At 39.3% G+C, this 27,977-nt stretch overlaps 1 protein-coding gene across 2 annotated transcripts in view; it reads right to left on the bottom strand.

Annotated features, from left to right (window-relative positions):
• Nucleotides 1-1,157: 1,157 nt before the first annotated feature.
• The window catches only part of EDEM3 (ER degradation enhancing alpha-mannosidase like protein 3), a 32,595-nt gene continuing 5,775 nt past the window's right edge, over nt 1,158-27,977 (bottom strand). The window contains exons 3-21 of one of the 2 annotated variants that reach the window (XM_037404052.1): nt 26,390-26,490; nt 23,820-23,859; nt 22,262-22,374; nt 21,395-21,548; nt 20,123-20,257; nt 18,893-18,998; nt 18,165-18,262; nt 16,732-16,857; nt 16,055-16,138; nt 13,855-13,938; nt 13,202-13,326; nt 12,553-12,718; nt 9,857-10,011; nt 8,926-9,079; nt 8,225-8,419; nt 7,268-7,433; nt 6,585-6,770; nt 5,659-5,706; nt 1,158-5,026 (exon numbers count right to left, since the gene is read on the bottom strand). In XM_037404052.1, the coding sequence (XP_037259949.1) occupies nt 4,620-5,026; nt 5,659-5,706; nt 6,585-6,770; nt 7,268-7,433; nt 8,225-8,419; nt 8,926-9,079; nt 9,857-10,011; nt 12,553-12,718; nt 13,202-13,326; nt 13,855-13,938; nt 16,055-16,138; nt 16,732-16,857; nt 18,165-18,262; nt 18,893-18,998; nt 20,123-20,257; nt 21,395-21,548; nt 22,262-22,374; nt 23,820-23,859; nt 26,390-26,490 (2,643 nt within the window). In that variant the 3' untranslated portion in view covers nt 1,158-4,619. The remainder of the gene's footprint in view (nt 5,027-5,658; nt 5,707-6,584; nt 6,771-7,267; nt 7,434-8,224; nt 8,420-8,925; nt 9,080-9,856; nt 10,012-12,552; nt 12,719-13,201; nt 13,327-13,854; nt 13,939-16,054; nt 16,139-16,731; nt 16,858-18,164; nt 18,263-18,892; nt 18,999-20,122; nt 20,258-21,394; nt 21,549-22,261; nt 22,375-23,819; nt 23,860-26,389; nt 26,491-27,977) is intronic. The other variant, XM_037404053.1, reaches the window with a different exon arrangement.

Here is a 27,977-nt window from a genome sequence, read left to right on the forward strand (position 1 = left end):
GGGCAGTCTTTTATTATTTTAATCTTTTTCTGCAAAACCCCACATTTGTGCTGGACTCAAGAGCACATGTCTCAGTTTGCCCGTCTCTGAGCCGTGTTGCCCTGCAGGGTCAATAGGCAGTAGACATCTGATTTCAGGAACACCTACAACTCCCAAAATAAACAGAGGCAAGGGAAGCACACAGGACCTTCAAGGGTGGTGTTACATACCCTGCAGACCAAAATGCTTTCTGAGCATCCCAGCTTAAAGACCTTTCAAGGGATGAGGAAGGTGGAAGGTGCCTTTGCTCCAAAAACACTCTAGTCCCTGAAGTCCCGATGTTCCCAGAACGATAGGTTGAAGAAATCTAGCACTTCATGGGTGAGGCTGTTCATGGTTTCTACTTAATATCATGAACACTGCTGAGCACTTGAGCAAGGACTTACATTCAGAGCTCCTGCATATTTTATTTTCTTAATCCTAAATTCCACGGAGGAAAAGCTCATAGGAGTAGAGGTGTCAGGGAACAGCTGGCTAACAGAGGAAGGATGATGGAGTACCTGATCAGGCCCAAGAGAGACCTGGGGTTTTTTTCAATTTAGTGAAAACAGGATCAGAAGTTGTCATACTTAAACTTTTGAGGATCTGTATTCTCACTGCAGGAATGGACTAAAGAAAGAAAGAAAGAAAAAAAAAAAAAAGAGTTGAAATAGTCCAATTCAACGAGGCTGCTGAGAGCCTTTCCAGCACACTTCCAATTTTATACTGAAAAGGAGGTGGCTTGATGATGCGGAACATCCCTGTTTCCCAGCCTCGCAGGGAAAAGCCACTTTTTATTTCCAAAGGTCCTGCGCTGCCTGGCTGTGCACCCCTGCGCCCACCAGCCCCCGTCACCGCCGGCTGGCCTGCCCTCAGCGCATCCCGCAGAGCCGCGGCCTTACCCTGTGTGCTCCCAGATGGAGAAATGCTTCCAGGTTCCCAGCGGCGCTTTCTCCTGCCTTTCAAAGACCCCGGATAGCAGCGCTGCCCCCGGGGTGCCGACCGCTTCACCAGGGTGCCAGCGGCGCAATCGCTGCATCAGGGTCACTAGTACAGACACGGGAGTATCGGTGTGACGGCTGAAAAACCACGGCAAACACAGCTGGACAATCCAGAAATCAGCAACAGTTTAGCACAGCTGGACCAGAATATTTACATTTTATTAAATCTTTACAATCAGCAATTATAATCAAGTACACAATTATGTACACAGATTATATACATTTTAGCCCAGACTTTTACATCACAGTACATAGTTGCCCTTAGAAATATTGTATACACTTACCACCAGACAGTAAAACCCAACAATAGTGTTACAGCACCTGTTATTAGACATCTTTCATAAGAAAATATACGGCTGTAAATTGGGCTGGCTAAAAAAAAAAAAAAAAAAAAAAAAATCTTATAAAATCTGAACATACAATATTTCATTCACAGAATGGTTTTTTCTTCTATGTTCTGACTGATGCCGTTTGCATAAGATGTCCTGGTTTTAACCTCTCAACACGCGCTTACTTGTGCCTACTGCTGCGCCTTCAGGTACGCTTGCAGGAGAACCACCAAAGCTGGACTCATTTTGAAACTTCATTAAGAAATAATAAATGTAAACAATTAAGAAGATTCCTCTAAGATCAAATGAGAAATTAATTGGCTGATCTGAATTACATGGCATGGAGTAAGTGCTAGTTCCAGCTGCGATTACTGAACCCTTCAGTGTTCAATACCATACAAATAAATGTACAACACCGCACAGAGGCAATTACTGATTAACCAGCGATATTCCGCATGGAGGGTGCAGTCCCCTAAAAATTTGGGCACAACACTTACTCCCTTCTCCAAAAGGTTGTTGATATTTTTTTTTGATGAATACATTCTTTTTGTTCTTAAAGATGACAGTGACAGAAACTTGAATTATTTCCAGAATGATATGGAAAGGTTAAACTAAAGTCTATTTCCTCATAAGGAATACGAAGTGAAAATAACCTGAATAAAACTGCCCCCCCCCCCCATTTAGTCCTCTTTCCCTAAAGGTCAACCTTACCCGATTGAGTTCCGTAAACAAAGCTATGGCTCTCATGATGGTTTCAAAGGGAAAGCAGAACAAAACAAACCCAAACCAAACCGAAAGGAAGGAGGCAACAGTTATCTGAGGTAGGCCACCACCAAAATGATGCTTCAAATCCATTTTGAGTTCTGGGATCATTCTAAATCCCTTAAAAAGAGAGCTAATGTCTGCTGCTTTAGCAGTAGATGTGGAAAAAGCAGTTAAATGAGTTGGTGATGGCAAGGAAAGTTAATCTTTTAATAAAATTTTACATCTACACCTAAATTTTCTGCAAGTAAAAAAAAAAATAAAAAAAAAAAGAACAAAACCAAAAAGAAAACCTTTAGTTGCTATATTGACAGTCTTAACATAATGACCGGAGGGCCTCTCCACCTATAAAAATAGTTCTATTTCCACCAAAATAGCTAACAAATATGAAGACATAGTCCATGTTGAAGAGCATGGGAACAAAAATGCTCCTTTCGTGGCACTAAGCACTGACAGATCAGAGGAATTATCAGAGTGAAAACTTTTGCTCTGCACCTGATGGTTTTGATCCGGCAGCTGACTGCACTTGGCCCCGTCGCTTCGCGCCCAGGCGCGGCCAGGGGAGCGCAGCATCTCTTGGGGGCGGGCTGGGGCTCCAAGTAACGAAGGACACTTTAAAGGCTCCCATGATCAAATGCTTTACATGAAGAAACTCACGTAACAAAAAAGAGAAATCAAAAAATTCTCAGCCGAAAAACCCCAGCTGCTTCAAGCCCTGCTCATTCAGTCCAAACCTCCATCCGGTTATTTGTGCAAAGGAGTTATAACTACATTTAAAAGCTAATTTATTTAAAAGGACACTTATTCACTATTCTGCTACCACTTCATTCCCTCCTCGAAATTACCTCCTTCTCTAGTGATTTAAATAAAGTTATCATTCACTTTATGGATAATATTCTGATAGACTGTCGTGCTCTCAAAAGGTGCCTGTGCATTCTGATACTCTTGAAAGCAAGTGTCGTTAAGTATACATGTATACACCATTTGCCTGGCATCTCTCCATTCACACTGTACAGGAGGATACATAAATACATACAGTATGGCTGTACTAATTAACAGTTGCATATTCAGCACGCATAATTTCACCAGCTAAATGAAAGGTGCAATTCAGAGCGGGGCTTTTTCTTATTCCATTGTAATGATGAATATAAACCTTCGTTTTTAGCCTGGTGCAGCATATAGGCAGTGTTAATTTATTCTTTAATATAAAACAATTCTCTGAACCACGATTCACTAAAAGCAGTTTTATATAAATCAAGTTGATTAGTTTTGGCAGTTTCTTTGGACACAGTCAAAACGTCTCTCAGTGGGTTTAAACATCCCCATTTTTATTTAAATAATATTTTGCGTAATTGGGATAACAAATTAGGACTCACACTTACCTGTAACAAACTCCTGAAGCCCAGAGTAACAAACCAGTCGTCCTCACAGTTCACACCACTATACTTTGAACTATGGACCCAACAGCCAAAATTGTTGCGCTTCACTACTGGTACTGGCCTCGCTGCCTTACGTATCGCACGTATAGAAGTTGCATATAAAAAGAATGGCAACAAAGTCAAGCCATTAGAAGTCAAACGTGTAGAAAAAGGAAGATTTTGTTACAGCGGATCTAGTTCTGTTTAGTGTCCTTTTAGAGAATATTGCCGGTTTAAATTCCGTATCTCGGGGTAGATTTGAGTTTTTCAACCTGGGAGGCCAAAGGAAACACCCGTAACTCACCGCCTGCCTTGCCCACTCTGCCTTAACCTCGAGCGTAACTTTCACAACACGCCGCGAACCTTTACCTGGTGGACCCCAAGGCTGTCTTAGTTGCCCTGATGGAACCTGCTTACAAAGTACACGTTGCCTTTGGTTTATACAGCTTCTCTAAGTGAAAGCGGAGCAGAAGGGAAAACTCACATGTCATCATGGCTGTTCTTCGCGGTAACAGATGGAAGGAGTGATGAGCAACACTACCATGTCTCAGTGTGATATGTCAGGATAAAATCAAACTGCTTCTAGCTGTGTCTTAAAGACACGACAACTGGAAACAATTTCACCTCCTGCTACCAAGGCAGGCCTGCAGCTGGGTGGAAAGCCGTGAAACCGCACCTCTGTTCCCACCCGAACAGGGGCTGACCCACTGCCTCCGGGTGCCCTCACCGATAACCGTTACGTGGTACGTTAACCCCACCGTGTTCAACTTCTGCCTTCCAGGCACCAAGGAGCGTGACCTCGCAGCCTGGAATGCAGAAGTGGGGCTCGCTCCCTGCAGGAGCCTCCTGGGCTCCCCCACAGCACCATGCAGTGGAGCCGGACAGATGCTTCAATTGCACGTTCCCATTCTCAAACAGGAAAAAATAAAACAATACAAAGAGCACGTGCTGGATTTCTGTGGTATTTCCCAGGTGAAACCTGGTTGCTCATCACAATACTGAATATGTTTTCTAGTTCTCAGGTATCAGGGCCTCACTTCTACCCACAGAGTTCGCCATCTGCTTACTAACAAATAAGTTATTATTACAAGTCATAGCTCATCCTTTTCCATCATTTCAAATGCTTCTATATCTTCATTCCAGTCTGCTAATATGGATTCCATAGGTTGGACTTTATTATCCCAGTTAACTTTGGAATTTGACTCTGTCTCGGTCTTTTGTTCCTGAGGCTGGTTATTCCCTTGTGTACATGCTGGCTCTGGAGCACTAGCCTCATCGGTTCCAGGGACGTAGGAATCCTGATTTGAAATGGAAACGCTGTCACTGTCTGTGTTTGCAGGAGATAAAGAATCAGGGTCAGTAACATCGGAGCTCTCTCCTTCTTCAGGCTCCTCACTGACTACACCAACATCCTGAGATGCTGAAGTGGCTTCCTCTGAATTCTGTTTATGTGAATCGTTTTCAGATAATTTCTGGTCCATATTCTCCATTTCCAAGTCTTTGAGAGGGAAAAGAAAAAGAAAACAAAAAACTTTGGGAAAAAAAAACCAAACTAGGAAGGCAGCATTTTATTACGTATTTCAAAAGCAAGATCACTTCCCCTGGCCTTACTTCCTCAAGGAAGTGCAGACTTTCCATTGATATGAAAATTTAATGTTACTAAGAAACACATTTTACAGAGGGAGGGAGAGGAGGGAAGACATTTAAACACATTCTAAATTAGGGCAAACAATATAGCGAAAATAGCTTTGGCTCCTCCAACTTGAATAGCGACTTCTGGGTCAGCGCTAGTTACCGTCCTTCAGCCTTAAGCAAATACCCACCGCGTGCACGGGACCTCAACACCAGATTTTAAAGCACTCCCAGATCCACCACTATCCCACATCTAAGGAAGTGGGAGTCAGGCAGTTTTAAGTTCACTGAACTGGGAATTAAACAAAGCGCCTCATCACAACTCAAAGCAACTACCGTACATATCTCAAGTACTGATTTAGCTTTACAGCAGCTGTCCAGTTTAACCATGCAGACTTCTCTGCAGCTCGATGTTTATAGCTACTAGACAGGACACTAGTATTTCAGGGCTTGCAGGGAGCTTAACTGCATACGCCAGTTTTAACATGGGATACTTACTGCTATCAATAATGTAGTTTGGAATCATTTTACCTTTAAAGATTGTTGCTGGGATTCCAAACGGAAGCACGAGGAAGGGGGAAGAAGCAGATAGGGATTATAAATTCTTAAATGCAGAGCTATCTTTTGTATTTAATATTTTGTTAGAGCAGCTTAACAGCATAGTTAATCAGGAGGAATTTGTAAGCAGCTACAAAGAAACAACACTAGCTTTTAGCATATCACCTTTACAAACGTGCAGAAAATAAACGCTGTCACTGGTTTACTAGAGATACTTGTTCTTACGTATGCTGCTCGGACAAAGCAGCGCTAGGTGGAAGGCTTACAAAAGCAAAAACCCAGAATTTCCTGCCATATGCAAACATTTCAACTGGGAATGTATTAGCTTGCAATTTTCTTGTATTACACCAGAAAAACTGCAAAACATCTGAGGTCAGCAGCCTTATTTCTCATGATAACCACTTCTCCTTAGATAGGCAAAATAGTTGTAACAGTTGTCTCTTTCCTTTTGGGTACCAAGAATGTCACTGGGGAGCTAGATAAGAGAGAGGCATTTACAATGTAGGGCACTGAAATCACTCACGCTATTCCTGACACTACTTCAAAGCAGATTATGACAAAAAGCGTTCAAAAGGAACCCAAAAGGCTGAGTTTTCTCATTAGTCAAACAGACAAGTAACTTACGAACAGCATTTCTGGATGTTAATGTTAATGTTGGGGGGGGGGGGGGGGGCGAGCAGATAATGACACATCTCAGATAATGGCTTTCTTATGAAAAAAAAATAACACCAATGTCAAAAAGAAAACCAGAGCTACCAGATGCACGTCTGCACCTTTGGGCAGCAATAGAAATCATTATTGTACATTTTACACTGTCCCACAGCACAGATGGAAGCTAAATTTGTATAAATAGCCTCAAATCTTACCTCTGTCTTTTGCTTTATCAGAAAGGAGCACCTCCACAGCCTCGTACTCCTGGATTGCGTCCAGTATAATGTTTCCTTCCTTGTTGAAGAGGAAGAGCATGGGAATCGTAATATCGTCTGTATTCTTTCCGTCACCGGCCATTTGGAAGAGAGGAGCCGTGTCGCTGCTGCTTCCCTCGTTGTCATCTAGCCAGAGGCACACAAAAGGAAAAGCAAGCAAACCTCCTGTTAGGCAAACAGGCCACGACTCCGAACGTCAGCAGACTTTCTGAGCAGCTTGCCACTGCCCGATCAGTTAAGGGCATCCCAGGCATAAAATGGCACGTTGGTCGTAAAAAGCAAAAAGCCAACTTGTGTACTTGTTTTCCTTAACATTTTTCATTTCTATCTCGTCTTCCTCAGCAGTTAGTAGACATCACTATTTCAGTGCTCAATGCTCCTTAAATAACAACTTTTAATCTGCAAACCCGGTGACAATCACCCATCCCAATTTATTTCGCCACACTTTCTGCGCAGAACAAGACAAAACCAAAACATTTCCTCGTCTTCTGACAGCACAATTTCTGTGCTGGAATACTGGCATCTCAGAAAGTTTAACAGCTTCTTGTCAGCTTTCCAGTATCTTCAAATCTGTAAAATACAGGTTACATTTACACAAACGAAGAACCTGAAATTTTATTTACCGATGACAATGCCTCCTATTGCCCCAGCTTTTTGAATGTTTCGTGCCTTTTCAGCAAACATACACTGGCCTCTTTGCATCAGAGCAATTTTCTCTTTCACTGCCTCAGGATTAGTGATCTCTGAGCATCCATTATATGGCTTAATGGTTGCAACAAATCCTCTCGTCTGTTTGGAAAAACAAAAAGAAAGAGAGAATTAGAGCACTAGGCTCAAGATTGCAAAAGATTCCTAAGATTTTCATTTCTTCAGTTAATCTAACACATTTAAGCGTTGTCTTCTGTCAGTGCAGGCCATCTTTACCCCGAAGCCGGAGTTCTAAGCAGCAAAGAATGCCCGAGTGAAAACCTAATTCTCATATTTGGCTTATTTTTTCTATACCTGGGAACTGTTGTCTCTGGGGAATTTTCTTCTGTGAACTACTGATCTGGAACTCCTCTTTTGGGCTGTTTCTTGCCCAGCTGAAGTCACTGGGTTCTCCTACTGCTTCTAACAGAGACCACGACCACTGCTTCTGTGCTATTTTCTTCTTCCATCTAGACACAGCCTTTTGTAAAAGCTTGCGTAAGGACAGCCTGTTGTAACTCTAAAATGGCGTCTGCAAATTCATGGCTGACATGGCAGGAAAACCTTCCCTTAAATCAACATCTCTCAAGATATGCACTGCAGATTATGTAAGTTCGTTTCAAAAGCCATATTGCGTATGCATTTTAAATCCTAAATTATGACCAATGACTCGGGAGCAGAGCATGGGCCACAGGCTGATAAGCCACTCATCTATAAGACTGTCACTGCTGTCATTCTGTCATTGCTGCGCCCTGTCATTTTAACCACTGTCATTAATTGATCCCCCTCTAGCTGGCCACCCTGAAATAGTACCAGTACTGTAAAAATTCAGGCTTATGCAATAAGGAAAGTAACAGAAAGCTAGGAACAGATCATATACACATATTACATACCCCTGCTTTGTGTTTGGATAAGTCCATCCCAAATTGTGCTGGTCCAGCAGTCAAGACCACCCTGCCAAAGAACGGATGGGAAACAATTTGAACGGCACGAGGAGGTAGCTGTTGTTCTTTCTGTTGCTGACTGGAGAGTTCAATCATTTCCTGCATGAACCGTAAGCCATCTTCAGCATCGAGCGAACTTGCTGCCTGAGTAGCAAAGAAATGAGAAACAGTTTCTTCTTAAATGTTTTGAGAAATTTGGGAAAAAAGTTAAAATAGAAACTTGAAGGTTTGCTTGGACCACTGCTACAAATATTTAAAAACACAGCATGGATGCTCACTGGCATTCATTCATCATTTCAAACTAGGAAGTTAATCTATTTGCACCTCCACCACCCAGAAGTCTAAAAAAATACAAATATACAGACCTCCTAAACAAACAGAAGTATCTCACACTGAAAGCTAGTATTTTCAGATAAGACACCATTAGCTACATCACTTTGACATGAAAAGTCTCCATCTAATTTAATGGAAGGTTAGTTAAAAGTGTCACTGAGGCGAAGGACTAGCAAGCATCAGCCTGCTAAACCCAGTTGTACATCCACCTCATGTGCCTCCTCCCAGAGTCTGGCTCTCCCTCCTGAAGCTTTATGTGACAAGTATCATTGCCAGTAGGATTTCACTGAAAGTTTTAAACAGAAGTACTGGCTTACTTGCACTGCGTGCTGTACTAATTGTACTCTTCCATCTTTCAGATGGATCAAACTGACTCCCATCTTCTTCAGTATCTCCAAGTGTTCAGGATTACTGGCCATGAAATCTCTGGCTCTCAGTGGTGGTTTTGGTCCACTTCCCAAATTCTCTTCTCTGCCAAAAGATATCAGAGATCAAAGCTTTAAAAAAACAGATTATTCTTGAAACATAACTCTCAAGTTATTCCTACTACCACAAGATTAGAATTCTTCGGAATAATGCTGAGTACAAGCTTCACTAGGACGCAACATCTCTGTCAAATTACCTTTTTTAAAAGTTGTCAATATTATCAATAATTTTGTAGTGCAACAAGCACAGGCAATGTTCATAAAACTACCATATACTATCTCTTGTTTCTAAATAATCTGCATTATTGTAAGACTGACTAAAACCAGTTTTCCTCATACAGTTACTACTGATTTTACTCAAGAAGTGTAAATATCAAAGAGGTGGTCAGAAGGACAAACCTCCTCAGCTTTAGCAGGCACTGTCCTAAGCTCTTCAACACAGTTGAGGTTACGTACAGTAGCATGATTTGCTTACTACAAAGAGTTGCAGAACTGTTCAAGAGACTACAGAAATGAATTTCACAAATCAAGAGAGACATATTTCCTGTGTACCTGGGCTACCTTTCCCACTCGGGAGTCTGTGGCTCATTAAGCTCCTTTTGCTTTGAAACACTTGCTAATTTTTGCTGGAATGAACAAAGCCTTGCTGATGATGCCACAGAAAACAGAACTGATTTTTCCCATACCTAGGCTATCCGTTCTTAAAAGGGCTAAAACTCAAGCAGAGCAAGCTCCAGTACACCTCACGTTTCTCCTCCCATGCATAACATACCCTACTCCTCTCGCTTCTAGTCTAACAAAAGACAGAAAATATTCATCTTACGCTCTGGAAATACCCCTAGGACAGCTCTTATCCACCACATTTTTCAAAGGTTCACGAATACTCTGAGCAAACATAGGGTCATTTGGGAAAAGAATCTGGGTGTTGGGACAGGTCCAGTCAAAGTTGCTGTCATCCAGCTCTGTGTATTCCGTAGTCTAAAATGAAAGATACAGATCACCTATTGAAAATGCAGGTTACATTTCTACACAAAGAAAATCAACGGAGAGACCTACCCATAAGTAATCTGTGTGCTCAGGACACACAGCAGCTGAACACAATAAATGTCCTACAACCACACAGATGCCAGGAATAAAGAATGCATCACTCTTCTGTGCTACACGTTGTAATAATAAAGGGTAACCAGTGCGCTACAACCGCTTTCAAGGGATAGATAAATACAACACCAGTTTTAATTTCTAGCCTACCAAACTGGTATCCACAGTTTCTGGGATTTTTTTTCAGAAACAGCTAATCCTCTACGGGCAAACAGAATGTCTCACGTATGCATGCTGTCGCTAGTGCCCTTGGATTTTTACGTGCTGGACAATGAAAGGAAGTAGTTATTGATTTCATTTGGTATTGCCTTTCTGCTGAGTGGATGAGCTGCAAGGCTTGTATTTTTTATATTCCTTGCTTTGTACGACTAGGAATGTCACATCTTTTCATACGAACAAAAGATTGTCCTCTTCAGGAGCCACACAGACTTGCAAGTCTGAATGGGCAAGGATGAATCTATATATAATTCGAACAATCTCTATTTTCAGAAAAGACAAGAGTTAAGATTTGTACAAATCGCTGTTTTGTAACATGTGAAACCATGCAGAACATCCATGGTGGTTTGGAGCCATATTTAGCCTCTTAGTTTTGCAAATAGCTGGTTGGATAACTGGCAAGTTAATGTTCTCACCTATAAAAATTCATGTAGTATTTATCTACTTGCAAAAAACCCCGTTTGCAACGTATTAGCTAATTTAAAAAAAATAATGTAGTATTTAAAGGCTCCCTAAAAAACAAGACCTAAAAGGCTATTAGGCTACTGGAATAAACACTTTGAAGTACATACAGCCTTAATGTGATAAATAGTAGTCACATCACTTAAGAAAGAAGGTCTTACAAGCACTACTGCAAGCATCAGCATAGTAAAACATGACCTTTCCTGCTCATGAGACTAAATACAAACAGGATGTTGGGTTGATACTACAAACTATCTCACAGACATTTTGGCTTAATAGCACTATGTTTATATTAAAAATAATTTACACATTCCATTTGTTCCTTATCAATTTTTCCCCCATCAGATAAAATCCATAACAGTAACACATTCGTCTTCACAGCCCTTTGGTCATGTAACGCATTTCGTGGACACCATTTTCAATGGACCTTTCCTTGTATTACGCACGTTAGCAGCTTTGACATAAAGAGCTTAACAAAACTGCATTTGAACAATTCACTCTATCCTCATTACTGGCCTTCTATGAACATTCACAGTTCTCAAGAGAACTGCCTAAGTTAGGCCAGCACTGCACTGCACACAGCATCAGCTGTGGGAATCCTGTCTTCTCAAAAGTATCATCTTCTTATGTTGGGAATGAAAGTCATACAAAGTGCTCCTTCAGGCCCGTCAGGGAACTTCTTGCATAGTTTAAAAAACAGCCTCTGTTTCCAAAACTCAAAGAGAAAAGATGATAAATGCTCAAGGAAAGAACATTTCAGAGAGGGTGCAGGACCCCCACTATCAAGGAACATGAAAAATTAGTCCCATGACCCATTAAATGTATTACCAATGTTAAACATTAAGAGCAAGTAATTAAAAATTTTTCACTGTCTAATCCTAGAGCCCCTAAGACAGGGTGCTTTCTACTCAATTACGAGATTTCTCCAGGACACATGGCTTGAGATACACGAGCATTCTCCTCTGATCCATGCATTATTGTACAACTCGTAGTAAAAGGAAAAATAGGGGCACACTAACATAAGTGAATTTATGCCCCTGATGCCAGACACATCTCTCTCTCCACTTTCTCGTGCATTTCTTCTGCTTCCCAGTAGTATTACTGCCTTAAAGATAAATTATATCACCTTACTGAGCAAAAAAACCAAAAAACCCCACCATATTTATGATGCTTCATGCAAAGTTACATTACTATAGGTTATTTTGGAAGGTTAAGTAATTTATAAACCCATAAATGTTCTCACATTTACACCACAGATGCCTATTGCATGGACTCAAAAACTTAATTATCCCAAAAGCCATAGCTGTATCTTGTCTAACTTTGTAGCAGTCTCAAAAAACCTTTCAAAAATTACCCAAGCATTCATATAGTAAAACAAACAACAAATGTTTTAGAAAAAATAACAGAAAACAAAGATGCAGATAAAAATATCATAGTGTGTGTTTTCAAATTTATACAGAGGTAAGGAATGATTTTCTTTTTAAATAGTGCTAATATTCCACAGCTTTTTTTCTCAAGATTCAGCAATGCAGAATCCAGTCATAGAAACATTATTCATACCCGTGTGACTGGCACTGTTAATTTGATGAAATAGTTCATATGAAACAAAGTGTTAGAACTGGTGTACTTCAAACTATGATTTTTCTTCCATTTCCTCTCATCAAAAAAAAAAAAAAAAAAAAAAAAAAAAGGAACTGCTTCAAAACATCACTAAAACTGATTTAGATTTGAGCTGTTACTTACTGTATTTTTTTTAGAGATGGTTTGGTTTGTAGTGGAAAGCCAAAGTGGCAATAGATGAGCTTCTGTAGTGAAGATATAATCTTCAATGTCGAAAATCATGTCTTCCTTATCAGCAAACAGCAGGTAAAGATATTTAAACATCTCAGCCAGAAAGAAAGAATCCATTCTATGGAGGAAAAAAAAAAAAAAAAAAAAAAAAGCGTTCGTCCTTTAGGAAGATCCCCTTTTTTCTAAAGCATAAGTGAAACAAATACTCATATTTGCTCCATCTCTGAAGACTTCATGACTATTTTTGTTGAACTTAATGCCATTAGCTTTCCTTCTACTTGGAAGAAACTATGTTTGGAGGGAAACGATTCAGCGTGTTCAGTACAAAACAGCAATATAGAAAAAACTAATAAAGCTCTTAAACTTCTAGATTTGAAGTATATTTTGTTATTGAAAGTAATTAATCTACTGCTCTGAGACAAATGTAAAGTTAAACTAAAAATATTGAAATAGTTTATCGACTATGACAAACAGGCAATTTAAGGCTTGGTTATCAAACAAGACAGCTACTCAAAAGTCAATTAAATTATGTAAACAGGGCAATTAATTTTTTTATATAATCGTTTTATGAGAGAAAAAAAAAAAAGTTGCGAACTTTTACCTGTCTTCATGACTTCCTGTACGAACATCCTTCATTGCAGCAAACCCACACGGTACTCTTGCATACTTGTTCAAGTTCTCAATGAGTGTTTTTCCTACTTCTAGATAGTAAGGGTCCCCAGTAGCCTATAAAAGAAAACCAAAAACCGAACCCAAACATATAGGTGCAGCTGACTTACTGTACAATTAGCAGCTTTCATCTTCCCAGTGCTGATTTATTGACTCCATACCTTCTCAGACACCAGTAAAGTCTAATTTAGTTATTGGATACTACTGGATTACCTATTACGAATATGCAGATAAGCACATGGAAATACAGGAACGCAAGACATTTAGGCACTGCTCTCCTGTGCAAGGTACAAACGGCTTTTGCTCTTAGCCTCCAAGACCTCTTTAAGAGAGTTTAGAAAGATCTAAGTACTTTACAACATACGGGCCTCTGTCACTTAACAGTTTTCTTTCTAATTCTAGGCATATAAAACAAAATTCGTAGGACAATTTTTGATAACCAGTACTTTCATCTACTATCTACAGGGTCCAGTACATAAAATAAGCTGGAGATACGCTGCTCATTCTATACTGAAATAAAACATCAACAAAATACCAAGTACTACACAAAGTGACCAACAGTCAGAGGAATATAAGTGATCTTACCTTATACAAGAAGTAAGTGCTTTCAGCAAATTCAGGCCTTAAAGGATGCTGAGCCCAGTGAACTCTAAAGTCCGTTGTGAATGCCTGAGGAGGAAAAAGAACAGACAAAAATAAATGCAAGAATGAAAACCAAACACAGGTTTATTTTGGATCCTGCGTTAACCACATTACAACAGCTAAAATACGCAACAGTGCAGGACTGAAGGCCCAGCATCAGTCTCAGGGGGGTTATAAGAACCTCTGTCCAGTTAGTACATTTGAGGCCAAAACCTAAACCTCAACCAGCGCTCTCATCCACTTGGCATGAGCGAGATTTAGGGTTGTGTTAGTGCAGGACTCCAGGCACCACCCAGCCTCTTGCCGAGTGTCCAGCAAGTGGAGTTCCAGCAGGAGGTACCAGAGAGAACCCGTGTTCCAGACCCAGGAGGCAGCTCAGGGCCTCCAGGGGCTCCCATCAGCACAGCCCGACCTCCAGCTGCTGCTGCAACCCAAGCAAAGCCGCCTGGAGCAGGGCTGCTACACAGAGACCACCCAGGCTTTGCCAAACACCATTTCTGCAAACGTACCTGCTACCTGACACTTCCAGTGCATTAAAGTGTCCTTTCAGACTGACTGATGGTAAGCAGCTGTTTCTAGCATAAGAAATACCACAGACTAGAAGTCAGTTACCTAAAAATTTCCTAGTATATGTATTCACTCTTAATATGCACTGGCAAAAGCCACTTCTGTGATGCCTTATATTCACTACTAGTTCATACCAGGGTTTAAACTAAGTTTTTGCTAAAGGTGATGGCATATCGGGTTAAATACAACTAACTCATCTTTCAAAGTTTCCTTCAGAAGTACAAAGCACTGGAAAAAAACAAAAGAACCATAAGGAGCTAAATCATACCATTTTAAAAGCATTAAAAAAAAATAAAATAAAATCATTCCAATGCTTAGAAAGCATTCTTTGGTCTTGATAGCCACATGTGAATGTGATGTTAATTAAAATATTCTCTAAGAGAAATAAGCTTACACCAGAAGAAAGTCAAAATTCAAACTGGAGTCAGAAGCTTCTTCCTATGTTCTGGGTCATCACAGAATAAAGACACACACTTCAGCAGGTAAACAAGCTTCCCTGTGCAGAACTAACTTGCTCAAAGACCACACTTGTGGTATCTATACATAGGTTTGTGTACATACTTTCGAGGACACTAGGCAAGAATTCAGAACATTCTCTCAGAACAATTCAGTCTTTAGTTTCCCTCTGTGCTGATTTTGGCTGGGGTAGAGTTAGTTCTCTTCATGGTAGCTGATATGGGGCTATGGTTTGAATTTGTCCTAGAAACAGTGTTGATAACACAGGGACATTTTAATTATTGCTGAGCGGTGCTCACGCAGCACCAAGGCCTTTCAAGCAGGCTGGGGGCGCACAAGGAGCTGGGAGGGGACACAGCCGGGACAGCCGCCCCCAGCTGCCCCACGGGATATCCCCTACCACATGGCATCACGCTCAGCACATAAAGCTGGGTAAGAAGGAGGAAGGGGGGATGTTCAGAGCGATGGCATTTGTCTTTCCAAGTAGCCATTAGCTGTGATGGAGCCCTGCTTTCCCAGAGGTGGCTGAACACCTGCCTGCTGATGGGAAGCGGTGAATGAATTCCTTGTTTTGCTCTGCTTGCATGTGCAGCTTTTACTTTACTTAAATTGTTTTTATCTTAAACCATGAGTTTTCTCTTTTACTCTTCTGATTCACTCCCCCATTCCACCAGCAGGGAGTGAGCAAGTGGCTGTGTAGGGCTTAGTTGCCACCTGGGGTTAAACCACAACACCCTCCTTGGGTTAATAAAGATGATTCTGATCTTTAGCATTAATGGTGTTATATTACTAAACAGCTAATACAACATGTGCTTATACAAGTTTTGCATACTGAAATGAGTCAAGGTCAATTCTGAAAGGCTGAAATATAAAGCCTAAGCAATTACTAATAGCTGCAGCTTCCTATTATTTTGTTAATTACAGCATAACTGAAGGAAAAATATTTCATATCCAAAACACAGCTGTCATACATGCAGAACTGTAAATCATGTAAGAATGCTGTGGAAACGAGCCTTTGGTTTTAATAACAAATACACCTACAATTTTTTCAAATGGTTATCCAAGACTGCTCAAATCTGGGTAAGAATCAGTTTACATGATCAAAAAATTACTACCTTACCTCTGGAAGAAAGTTATGCTTTTTTATAACCTGATAGAGCATCTCGTGAGTTTCAATAGCAGGTCTAATATCGCCCTTCAACACCTAAAATTAAATAATAAAATTAACACTAATTCACCATGCACAGGAATAATATTCAAAGTTAGGCATGCTCACTGTTCATGTAAAGCTACAGACCAATTCCTACATTTTCAGTGGACACATGCTGTAAGTATTACCCCCTTTCAGTGTAAACCACAGATCCATAGATATTCCATAAGAGCTTTTTAAGCACAATCAGTGAGGTTTAAGACTACTGGCTATGTAGAAAAAGGATCTCTATCATTTAGAGAACTGTGGTGGAACTATCATTTAGTTTGCCTTAAAGACGCAAACGGCACACAAACTAGAAAACTTGTCACTAGACTATTAAAAAGGCAACTTCATTTGAGCGTTTTCATGACTAGGAGAGAAGGAAGCATATCGTACAGACATATTTTTCCTGATACTCAACATGGCCAGAAACGCATGTTAACTTGCATTATAGCACTGAAGGGACAGGATGAGTGAGTACAGAAATCCTCATTCAGTATTTCTGAGAAATCAAATTACTACACTTGACTTGTCAATTATATATCCAGTCTATTTAATCATTTACTTGTTATTAAAATCACCTGCATGTGGGTTTTAAACCTTACCTGCAATCCAGGGAAGAAAGCCAGCAAAGAATCCATCCAGGTCCTAGCATTTAGCATTGGTTTATGAATATGAACATCAAGAAGAAGAGGTGGTTGGCTAATGTATCTCATTATGGCATCATAGTGCTGACAAACATCAGAAAAATCGTGAGTTTATATTATCAATACATTTTACAAAATACAGCTAGATCACCGGACTGCGGCATTTTCTTTCAATGGAAGAACCAGTACCACACTCTCAAGCATTATTACATTTGGCAATGCACAGTAGTTTCTAGTTTTGCAAACTAAAAAGACGTGTAGTAAATACTGAAGAGCTCCACGGTATTCCAATGCAATACACATCATATATTCCAAGTAATACACATACACGGAAGTATATTCAGCAGCCACGTGATAAACAAGTAACTACCACAGTTAAGGTACATTTGTTTTGACTGAATTTTTAAGCACATGCTAAACAAAGCTGAAATTGCTTTCTCTGAACAAGAAAATTCTAAAGCAAATGCATCTCAGAAGAAGGGGAAAAGAAGATATAAAACCCCAACAGAGCAGCTGGACTCGATGGCTTATACGAACATTAAAACCCACTAGCTCGCTTGCCAACTTGCTGACCTCCAACCCTATACTCCCCAAGATAACGGCCTTTCTTGTTTTCTGAAGCACAGAAGGTACAATTGTGAGCACATGAGCCAAATCGATAGGAAACTGTTAACAGACGTAATTGAGACAAAATAAAATGGTGGCTGCAGGTTAGTAATATGAAATATTCATTACACTTAAAGTGTTGCAACAGGCCTTTAGCTACTGAATTATTCCAATTTTAATATTGCTTATGATATAAGATCATGCTGTATAAAATTATTTCATGATATAACATGGTTTTATTGGATATTGCCATTTTCAAAAGAAAGAATACTTTTACGAAAGAATAACGATGCTGACAAAGTTGCTTAGTAGTCCAAGTGTGGTTTTCAGCTTGTAAGTATACTTAAACATATACCAGGCCTTAGGATCTGCAGTGTAATGCAAGACCCAGACTTTGATTTTCAGATCTTTTTTGTTGCTCCAGGACAGAAAGAGACTGTACCATGGCTTGTGACAAGAGACCCCTATGCTGTTTTACAGAAACATTTGCAGTATTACACTCTCCAAGGTGACCTTGAAATACAGCTTCTCCTGTACTGGAAACATGGAAAATAGTCCAGAAGATTTCAGTTTTCATTGGATGGGGTTAAAATAGCTGCTCAGGTGACAGTTCACCTGAGATTAGCAGAAACTCATAGTAAAATAAGCTGGCACTAGACACGTCACAAGTCACAGAAATTCTACTAAAGAGCTCTTCACAGGCTTCTCAGGCTAACAACTGACAATACAATTAGTCTTAAATTTGTCTTACAGAAGGCACAAACCTGAGCAAGGTGTTAACTTACCGTGTTAAATCTTTCCAGGAAACTGTCATCTCCCAGCAAGACATAGGCTTTTAATAAATATTCATAATACGAATCTATTCCTGCTCCAACTCCACTATCTAGAAACAGCAGAAAATGAAAAGGTGGTTTGAAGTTTAAGTAGCTATATGGCTATTTTCCCTCAGTTTCATTTGGATTTTAAAGGCTTTTTCAGTAAAAGGAAATGCATCCTATCGCTAGAATTATGGCACAGATGGATGCAGAGACACAATACTGTACATCTATGCTAAAGGCTTTGCAATATCAGCGCATATAGTAATATGAACAGACATGCATTGAAGCCAGTTATTTCACTTTTCTCATATGAAATATTTCTACTGGGTGCCATAAATAACGTCAGTCCTATTTATATTTTTCCTATGTACTTAGAGTTGAATCTCTGAAAATTTATCCCAAGGCATTCCCCTCGCAGCATTAAACTGAATCAAAGAACACTTTCTTTGCAATGAATAAAACTAGTTCCACTACTAAAACCCCCTTTCAGAGCAAAGCCAGGCTCCATTGTAGCAGGTTTGTCCAGCGCTGGAGTTATGTAACTCCATTTGCCTATTCCATTAATATTTTTGAATAATGTAGGTAAGTATGTTAGCTGGAGTGGGGTGTGTCCGTGTAAAGGTTTGTTGTTTGGTTTTTTTTTTTTTGCCCAAAACCACTTGTGGTCACTGATTCTGAGTCAAAATACCACACACCTTTGCGGACCCAGTCTCCAGTATGAATATTAATAGTAACGCCCACTAAATTGCTGCTGCGCTGTCTCTTTTCCCAAATAAAATCAAGTGCTTTCCGCGCATATTCCTGCAACAACAAGAAAGTCTCATTAAAGGAAATTACAGAAACACAGATACTAGAGACTTACTCTTTTGTCTATAGAAATTAACATGTTAGGAAGTTATGTTTCACATCTAATAATTGTTAAACTCAGTATTACACACACTTAAATACTACGATATTCAGTCCACATGTTATATAATTATTCAGTTGCTTATTGGAAAGAACGGTGCTTGACAACACAACTGTTTGCTAATACACTGTATGGTCTTAGGGAAGTCAAACATCGTTCTGCATGGGTTTACTCCTCTAAAATTGTTTATACAGATGGGATAGTGTTACCTAATTAAAATATTTCAAGAAATATATAATCCTTAGAATCAAAGTCACTGTGTCTTTTCAGACATCTCAAGGTAAAGCAGCAACCTCCGTTTGTTAGTATACAAGTTACATACATTCTTTATATACACAAAATTAATTTGAACCTACTCAACAAGAAAGGCTTTAAATCACCACACACATGGAATTTTAGGGGGCAGGCTGTACCAAAACACACAACACAGGCTCAGCTATGATTCCACCAGGTTCTGTGATATGAAATACCAGGCACATAATGAAAGATTTCAAAAAACTCTAATCTGGAACACAGCCTAACTTTTTTTTTTTTTATCAGATCAAAGAAAACATACCTGCAAGCATTTTCGTTTAGCTTTCTGCTGACAGTATACTCTTAGGTAGGTCTTGCACATATTCAGTGGGACTACATGTGTGGATATTTTTATTATTTTTGTTAAGCTGCATTTTAAAGACCAAGTATCTCACACTTCTTCTTATTAGTCCTGATCATTCTACCCAAAAACTATGCAAGCATTATCCTTTAGCTGATCTTCAGTATATCTATCTTGTTTACTTCTGTACTTCTTTAACTACTTTCAAATTATTTCCTGTATTTACAAAAAATAATCAAATTAATACTTAGAAAAAAGCCCACAAACACAATAAATCTGAACACATACAAACCTTCTGTGCAGAACAGCTAAGATATGTACCCATTTCATGCACTCAAAATTGTTTTTTTCCAAAATCACAGAAATGTAATAGAACACTAATGAATGCCTAATCCAAAATATAAGATATCATGGAAAGCAAACCTCAAATATAGATGTTCCTGTGAATCGGCTTAAAGCTGCAAACTCAAGGATCAAGGTACCTGCACAAGCTGTACAGGTATCAGTTTCTGTTCCTGTTCGAGCTTCTGGATGTCTTACACCAAATTTTAAGTTAACCTAAAGAAAAGTAGAGATTATAATCTTTATTACTAGCTTACAGAATTCACACTCCCACGATAGGTCTGTAGAGCAATGATACAATCTACGCTTTTTCTAAAGGCAAGAAAAAGATGACACAGCCCACTTCAGTTTTGCTCTGCTTTACCACATACTGTCAACTCAAACATGCACATAAAGTTATCCAGGAGTACTCAAAATACTCAAACCTCCAAAACAAGGACTGGCCCAAACACCTCTTGCCTGGTTCACTGGACAATTGAATAAAAGAATACCACTCTGAAATATCTAATTCTAGCAATTTATTTACCAGCAAATCAGGAACTCTGAACATCAGAAGTGCTCATGGAAACCAAGCTTTGTAAATATCTCACAACTGCAGGCTCCAGAGGATACCTGCTAGATGGACCTGCTTTTGTTGTGGGCACAACTTTCCACATTCTGGAGAGGGCCCTCTCAGCAGAAGGCTGTCAAACACTGAACATTTCAAATTAGACATTTTCACTAGAAAAATGCTGATTTACTGAGATTAAGTTTTTAATTTATGGGAAAGTTTCCAATCAAAGCCGCATTTCACAAACTCAGTGGATGATATGCACGGGAAGTAGTTTTCTGTCATTCAAAGAATAGGTACTATGCTTTGTTAGAAGATGATGAAAGCTTTTACGTTAAGTGAGTATTTTTAGATTACAGCTACCTTTGCCCTCTTAAAAATACAGATGTAGACCATGAAGATTAATCATTTTTGTGCTAAATTCAAAAGCAAGTGCCTGCAAGTTGCTCTTTCACTGTCTTAGTGAGAGATACGTACCAAAACAAAAATTACTTTCCTCAGCTACTTGGTTGTGCCTATAGTAGCAAGGAGCAAGAAATCAGCAGGCAGTGATTACACTGTTACTATTTACCCACCACAATGTATGTTAGAATTTTCAGAGCTGGAAACGTGCGAATTCAGAGAGCCTAAAACCGTATTTTAAAATACCAGGTAGCTTATATTACAAATGAGCACTTTACAGGTTTTGATTTTCTGTACACTTAATAAATATACAAGTAATCTTAGAAACAGAGATAAAACCAAAACAAAAACAACCTTTGCTTACAGAAGTAATCCTGAATTGCAGAAACCAGAGAACTTACTCTTGGATAAGGGAGACCACTAGTGGTGTTAAAAGCAGGTAAAAGCTTGTAGCCTAGTTCCTTTGCCATGTGCAGAAGTTCACCATTGTACCACTGCATATATTCACCTTTTTCTTTCAGCATGATTGCCACCGAATGCCCACCTAGGAGACCTCTAAAACCAAGAAAAATTATCCACATCTCAACAGGTATATTCATCTGAACAGCAAAGCAAAAATTTCTACAATTTAGATGACTATGTATATAACTGTGCTATATTTACATGGCCCTAATTTTCAGAAACGCTGAGCAGATGCAATTCTGCTATAATCGAGGTTAGCTGCCAGTATTTTGGAAGCAATTCTTACTGTTTAGGACTCAGTTCTAAACTGTAGAGGAATCATTGATTCATTAATATAGTTAGTGAAGAATAACAACCAACACCTCTAAAACTGCATATAATAGCTTAAAAATAACCTGCTCTGATCCTGTGTTGAGCAGCAAGTTGGACCAGAGACCTCCAGAGGTCCCTTCCAACTTAAAATAATCTATCACACTAAGCATCGTTCTATCCATTAAATCAAGTATTGAATGGTGCAATCTGTAAGGCTGTTTCCATTAAGAAAAACCACTGCTACCTCAGCATGCACAGTGTTTTAAAATCAAAAAAAGCTATGGCTGCAGCAGATAGATGGGGGTCAACTTGATTCAGTACCACTGCATGGATTCCTTCCCAGCATTTTAAAACCTTTCTTAGGGCAAGTGTCAAGCTATGCTGACAAAGGCACAACTGTTTTAAATGAGGTGAAACAGCACAGAAGGGTATGGCTTAAGGACATTTACTAAAAATCCATTTTCAAAAGTTTTGAAAACATAAAAGTTACTCACCCAAGGACTCTTATGTTGGTTTCAAAGACAGATACAACTATGTCGTTATCTAAATTAACATCCTTTATTACTTTTTTTACAGCCTCTTCAAACTCTTTGGTTTTATTTAACACCTGGAATACAAATGTAACCAGGTGTTTAGGTTCCAACATAGCTAATGCAGTCACACCAAGGTGCAGAACAGGTGCAATGAATTAAAAAAGAAAGCATTTAACATGCCTTAGATTGATACTCTGGCCCTGCAGGGGCATACTCTGATACAGTGCAGACAGACTTTAATATTATTGTTTTTCTCATGAGATACGTGAAAGAGAAAAGAAGTTGTACGCAGAAGAAAGTCCCTGAGAATGTACCCGAAGTATTACCCAGGGATTTATTTGCTTGTTCCTTTCCCTACTCTCATGCCATAACTGTAGCAACAGGACTGTGGGCTGTGCTGGAAAAAGTAGGCAAAGACTGGCCTGCTCCAATGCCTCCAGTTTCACAGAAGCCTCCTACCCATGGACTAAGGACCCATGTCCTAAGCTCGGTGAATCATCCTAGCAGTCATCCTCCTCCCAACAGTTTCCTCCTTGTGCCTGAAGAACAGCTCAGGCATTCCCTCCAGATTTTCTTTCACACTGGCTTTCTTTTAGTTCAATCAATCTTTTAAGAATTTTTGTGACATCCAATTTATTATTGCAAATGCCTTTAAATTCCCCAAGTGTTAATCCTGCTCTAAGAGAAGAAAAAAATAAACCACAATAATCCATCTGAGTGTCCGGCAGAGACTGGAAGATCCAGACTCCACATTTTCAGCTTTTACGGTCCCAGTTTCAAAGGAGCCAAGGGTCATCTCCTAGCACATCGTAAAAAGGGAATGGCTGTCAGGAAAGAGCATTATATGATTCACACCCCAAACCAGTACAGTAAGGATTTTCAAAACTTTTTAGATTTACTTGTAGATAGATGCAAATGGCCAAAACCTCCTGATTTCCAAACTCTATCTTATGATAACAAACTATGTCAAAGGGACTGAAATCTAATGAAAAATAGTTCATTAATGATTGGAATCTTTAAAATAAGAGATGGAACATAAGAAGTTTGGCAACATTTCCTGGCAAACACATCCAGGGTTGCATTTGTTTAACATGTATTTAAGTGAACACAAATTCATCCATGAAATGTGTACACACAATTTAAAACCATACATAAGTCAGTAGCTATTAAGAGGTGTTCACCCATAAGTCAGCATGTTGCTTTAGACTATAATGGGAAGCAAACTCACATACTTTTCTGTGAAGTTAAGAGCCCAGGAAAAGCAAGATGAGAAAGCACCAGTGAAATGTGAAGGAACTGTTCTAGTTTTCTTTTTGCAGCAAACTCCAGCCACCACCATTAGAGCGCTTGGAAGTTCTTACAAGCAATAGCCACTTCAAACAAATAGCCAGAGATCAAAGGTGAAGAAAAAATAGTATTTTTAATGTATAATTTAACAAAATAGAAATCTAAAAATAAGTCTGAGCATCAGAACACAATCTTTTTATTTTATCAAACTTTGCTAATAGATTAAACTTACCACAAGAGTGTCCAAGGTATCAATCAAGGTCAGTGAAAATCTATGAAACAAAATTTAAGAGACTTACTATAGACCTGTACGTGTAGAAATTAAACCATTTTTAATAGTAACCAATACCATGGAAGAAACTAATTTCTCACAGACCATTAGCTGCTAAAAAATCAGTTGCACACAATATGTTTAACACCAAAACACCCTAGCAAGTTTCTTCCCTTTGTTAGTGACCAAAACAGGAGCTGACTGAAACAAGCTATGATTATAAAGATATACTTACTGCAAAGCTTTCCAACTTGTAAGCAAATTCAATTTTTATTTCTAGTCGCCAATCAAATACCCTAAAAAACCCAGCAGACTGGTTCAAAGTATTTTCTCAACCTCTTTTTTTCTTTCTTTTTCAAAAAATGAAAGAATGTTGACTTATTAAGTGTAATAATAAAAACATTAAGGAAGATCAAAAATCCCTCCAAGCTAAATGTCTTCTACCACAAACTGTTCCAATTAACTGCTTCAGAAAAAGCTGCAATTTGTTGCAATCAAACTCTGTCAAAATTAGTGGTGAAAGACTAAATAAAATGCTGTTGTTTTGTTATGCAACTTAAATGCAGGATATAATGGAACAGGAAAAGGGCAGTAAGGAGGGGCTGAAGGTATGTAACAGCTTCTGTACTAGGAACAAGAGAACACACCAGGGCTTTTCAGCCTGTAAAAGCTCAAGTGTCATTATATGAAGATAATTACATGAAGATTCACTGTTCCTCACAGTACATTTCACCTGGTGCCATCCAGCACTAGCAAGTGGCAGGCTTAAAATAAAGAACTACTTATTCCACAAAAAGAGAACAGGTCCACGCTGTTTGAAACACGAATATCGCCATAAGGCTTGTTCTGTTCATATATTCTTCTCTAGGCCTGTTATAGTGCTAGCCAAGCTGAATGGACCTTCGGCATAACCTGAATAAAATTGCTCTTATGTTAAGAAACACAAAACATGCATCGAATAGAATTTACGGAATACGAGGGTAGTAAAATTGAAGTTTGGAAACAGTTACAACTGCCTATTGAAAAACAAGTGTCCAGAATTTAAGCAAGTGCCCAGTGTTTGAGAGCCTGTAGGCAACACGTGACTATACATGGAGCAGAATTCAAATTCTAATGAAGTGGCCATATATTATTATTTTCTTTAATTTGTAAAGATATAAAGGCATTCTGGGAGCGTTGTTCTACAAGAGAAAGAGATTAACTAGTGGCTGTGCGCAACTGCATAATAAATACATAACTTTTTCCACACAAAAGGGGGGGAGATCACGCATTGCACAGCTGAGAAGGCTGGTGTGCAGCTATACTCCCCAGCCCTCCAGGGAAACAGAATTGACCTAGCCGTCTCACCCTGTCATTTGTGATTGCAAAAGCTTGTAGAGAACATGACTGAGCCAGCTGGCAAGAAAAAAGGATTATATAAGAAATCTAATAAATAATAACAGAGCTAATTTTTAGGAACAGAAAAAAGCACGTACACAGAAAAAATAATAAATACACTATTCAATGCATCTAAGGGACTAGAAGGTATTTTTACTCAAACAATAGTACGTTAATAAGTAAAAAGAGATCATTTAAAAGAATGCATGACCAGGATTAAAAATACATTTTCTCAACACTTCTTTCTCATCACCTGGATGTCTCAATACCACCAAGGCAGCAGGCTTATATAGGACTCTCTAGGCTAAGAAACTTATGCACATAGCAAAAAATAACCAAAATCATATGCTCAATATCATAGAGTGAATTAGAAGTAGTATTTAAGACAAGGACTTCACTTTTGATTAACACTATTCTGCTTCAGGACACTAAGCAATGATACCAATAAAAACAGCATCAGCTATTTATTATTTGCTCTATAAACTGCATGTACACAGACAACAAAGGAATCAATTACAAACACATTTAGAGTAAGTTAATTTCATCTTTTTCAATTTACATTGGAGAAAAAGTACTTAAATCTACATTTTGATGGCCAAAGAACCAGTACTTTGCATTATAAGCTATCTTAAAGGAAAAAAATATGAAGAATTTCCATGTCTGAAATAATGTTTTATATTCTGGCTAAGGCCTCAGGCTACCACACACACGATAATCATTTGATTAACCATGTTTTCAGAGAGCTTTCTAAAAAAAAGAAAAGAAGTATTTCAAATATCAGTTAAGGCCAGCATAATGGGTAACAGTTTACTGCTCCGTGCAGCTGATAATTAACCCTTACAACCTCTATTGAGCAGTCAAATTTACTGATACCATAAACATCAGTTCATATTTGGAAGGCTTTCCTATGGAAAATACTTGAAGAATGATTAAAAAAAATTATCTTTGGATCTCATTCGCTGGTCAAGTCTCTTTTTCTGATTAAGATACACTTTCACATCAGTTAACAGCATGGGAGGAAATACTAAAAGCAAGCATTTCTTACAAGTGCAAGTTTATCGACACGTCAACTGAACAAACAAGTTTTATGGACTGCAAATTGTACTTAGATTCCTAGATGTTTATGTGAGACAGTAACCATTTCAAACACTAACTTTCCCAAGGCATCATCCACATCCCCTCGACTTGGCTCCTGACCCCGTACTCGTCCACGGCAAGTTAAAGGCATGAGTTCATCAGCTGGATACGCATGCTCCTGTAGGGAAACAAACCAAGGGAACGTTACAACTGCTACAGCCATTTCAGCAGCTCTTCAGAGCCCATTAAAAGGAAGCCCAATTACGCTGTACTTCAGAAAAACTGCATGACAATCACAGAATTTTGAGGTGGGAGGGACCTCTGGAGGTCATCTTGTCCGATCCCTTTACTCAAGCTTGGCCACCCAGACCAGTTGCCCAGTACTGTGTCCTGACAACCTTTGACTATCTCCAAGGAAGGAGACTCCACAACATCTCGGGGCAACCTGTACCAGTACTCAGTCACCTTCACAGTAAAGTGTTTCCTGATGTTCAGAGGGAACCTCGCATGTTTCAGTTTGTGCTCAGTGCCTCTGGTCCTGCCACTGGGCACCACTGAGAAAAGCCTGGCTCCATCTCCTTTACAGCCTTCCTTCAGGTATTGATCTACATTCATAAGATTCCCTTAGAGTCTTCTCTGCTCCAGGCTGAACAGCCCCAGCTCCCTCAGCCTTTCCCCATAGGAAAGATCCTCCAGTCTCTCCATCACCTTTATGGCCCTTCCTCACTGGACTCTGTCCAGTATGTCTACATCTCTCTTGTATTGAAGAGGCCAGAACTGAGCACAGCACTCCAGGTGTGCCCCCCGCCCAGTGCTGAGGAGAGAGAAGGATCCTCTCCCTCGACCTGCTGGCAATGTTTTGCCTAATGCAGCCCAGGACACCATTAGCTGCCTTTGCTGCAGGGGCACATTGCTGGCTCATGATCAACTGCGCGTCCACTAGGACCCCCGGGTCCTTTTCTGCTGAGCTGCTTTCCAGCTGGGTGGCTGGAAATGATTAAAGTGTGAGCAGAGCAACAGGACCTCTTTCTAACCTCCCAAAGAAGTCTGGAACAACTAACAGCACATCCAAAAAAAACCCTTCAAAAAGCTTCAAAAAAACCCCCACCGATTAACTTGAATACTTAATCGTGTGCTTTCTCCAACAAGATGCATGTGACACTTCCTATAATGTTCCTTAGACAGAAGTTACCATGTTAAAGATGAGTTTAATACAGGCATTATCAATGTCCGGTACTTCATGGAGAAATTAGTGGGAGTTAGACTTTAAAGTCACTCTGGAAACATTTCCAAATGACTAAGTGACTTAGGGTCACAATCAGTGCCAGATAAGAGAACTCACTTAGAAGGTAAGGTAGTAAATTGGTAAATCACTACACAAGGCATAACAAAAGATAACATTCACACACAAAAAAAAAGCTTACCAAGACTGAGCCTTTTACAAATACAACCTTTTTTTTAGAGAGACATTGCTAGATTCTTTTTTTAAATCAACTATTCTTTTCCACATTTCTAGAAAAAGCACTCTGCAAAGCAAGCTTTATTTTAACTTTTTTCTCATTAGTCAGTCAGAAACAACAGGAGTGGCACCACCGCCTATGTCAAGCAGACAGAATAAAATGCCTGTTCAAGCCAATGTATGTTTTGTAGGTTCGATCTCCCAAC

This window comes from Falco rusticolus, chromosome 11, assembly GCF_015220075.1.
Source record: "Falco rusticolus isolate bFalRus1 chromosome 11, bFalRus1.pri, whole genome shotgun sequence".
Classification (NCBI taxonomy): Eukaryota; Metazoa; Chordata; class Aves; order Falconiformes; family Falconidae; genus Falco; species Falco rusticolus.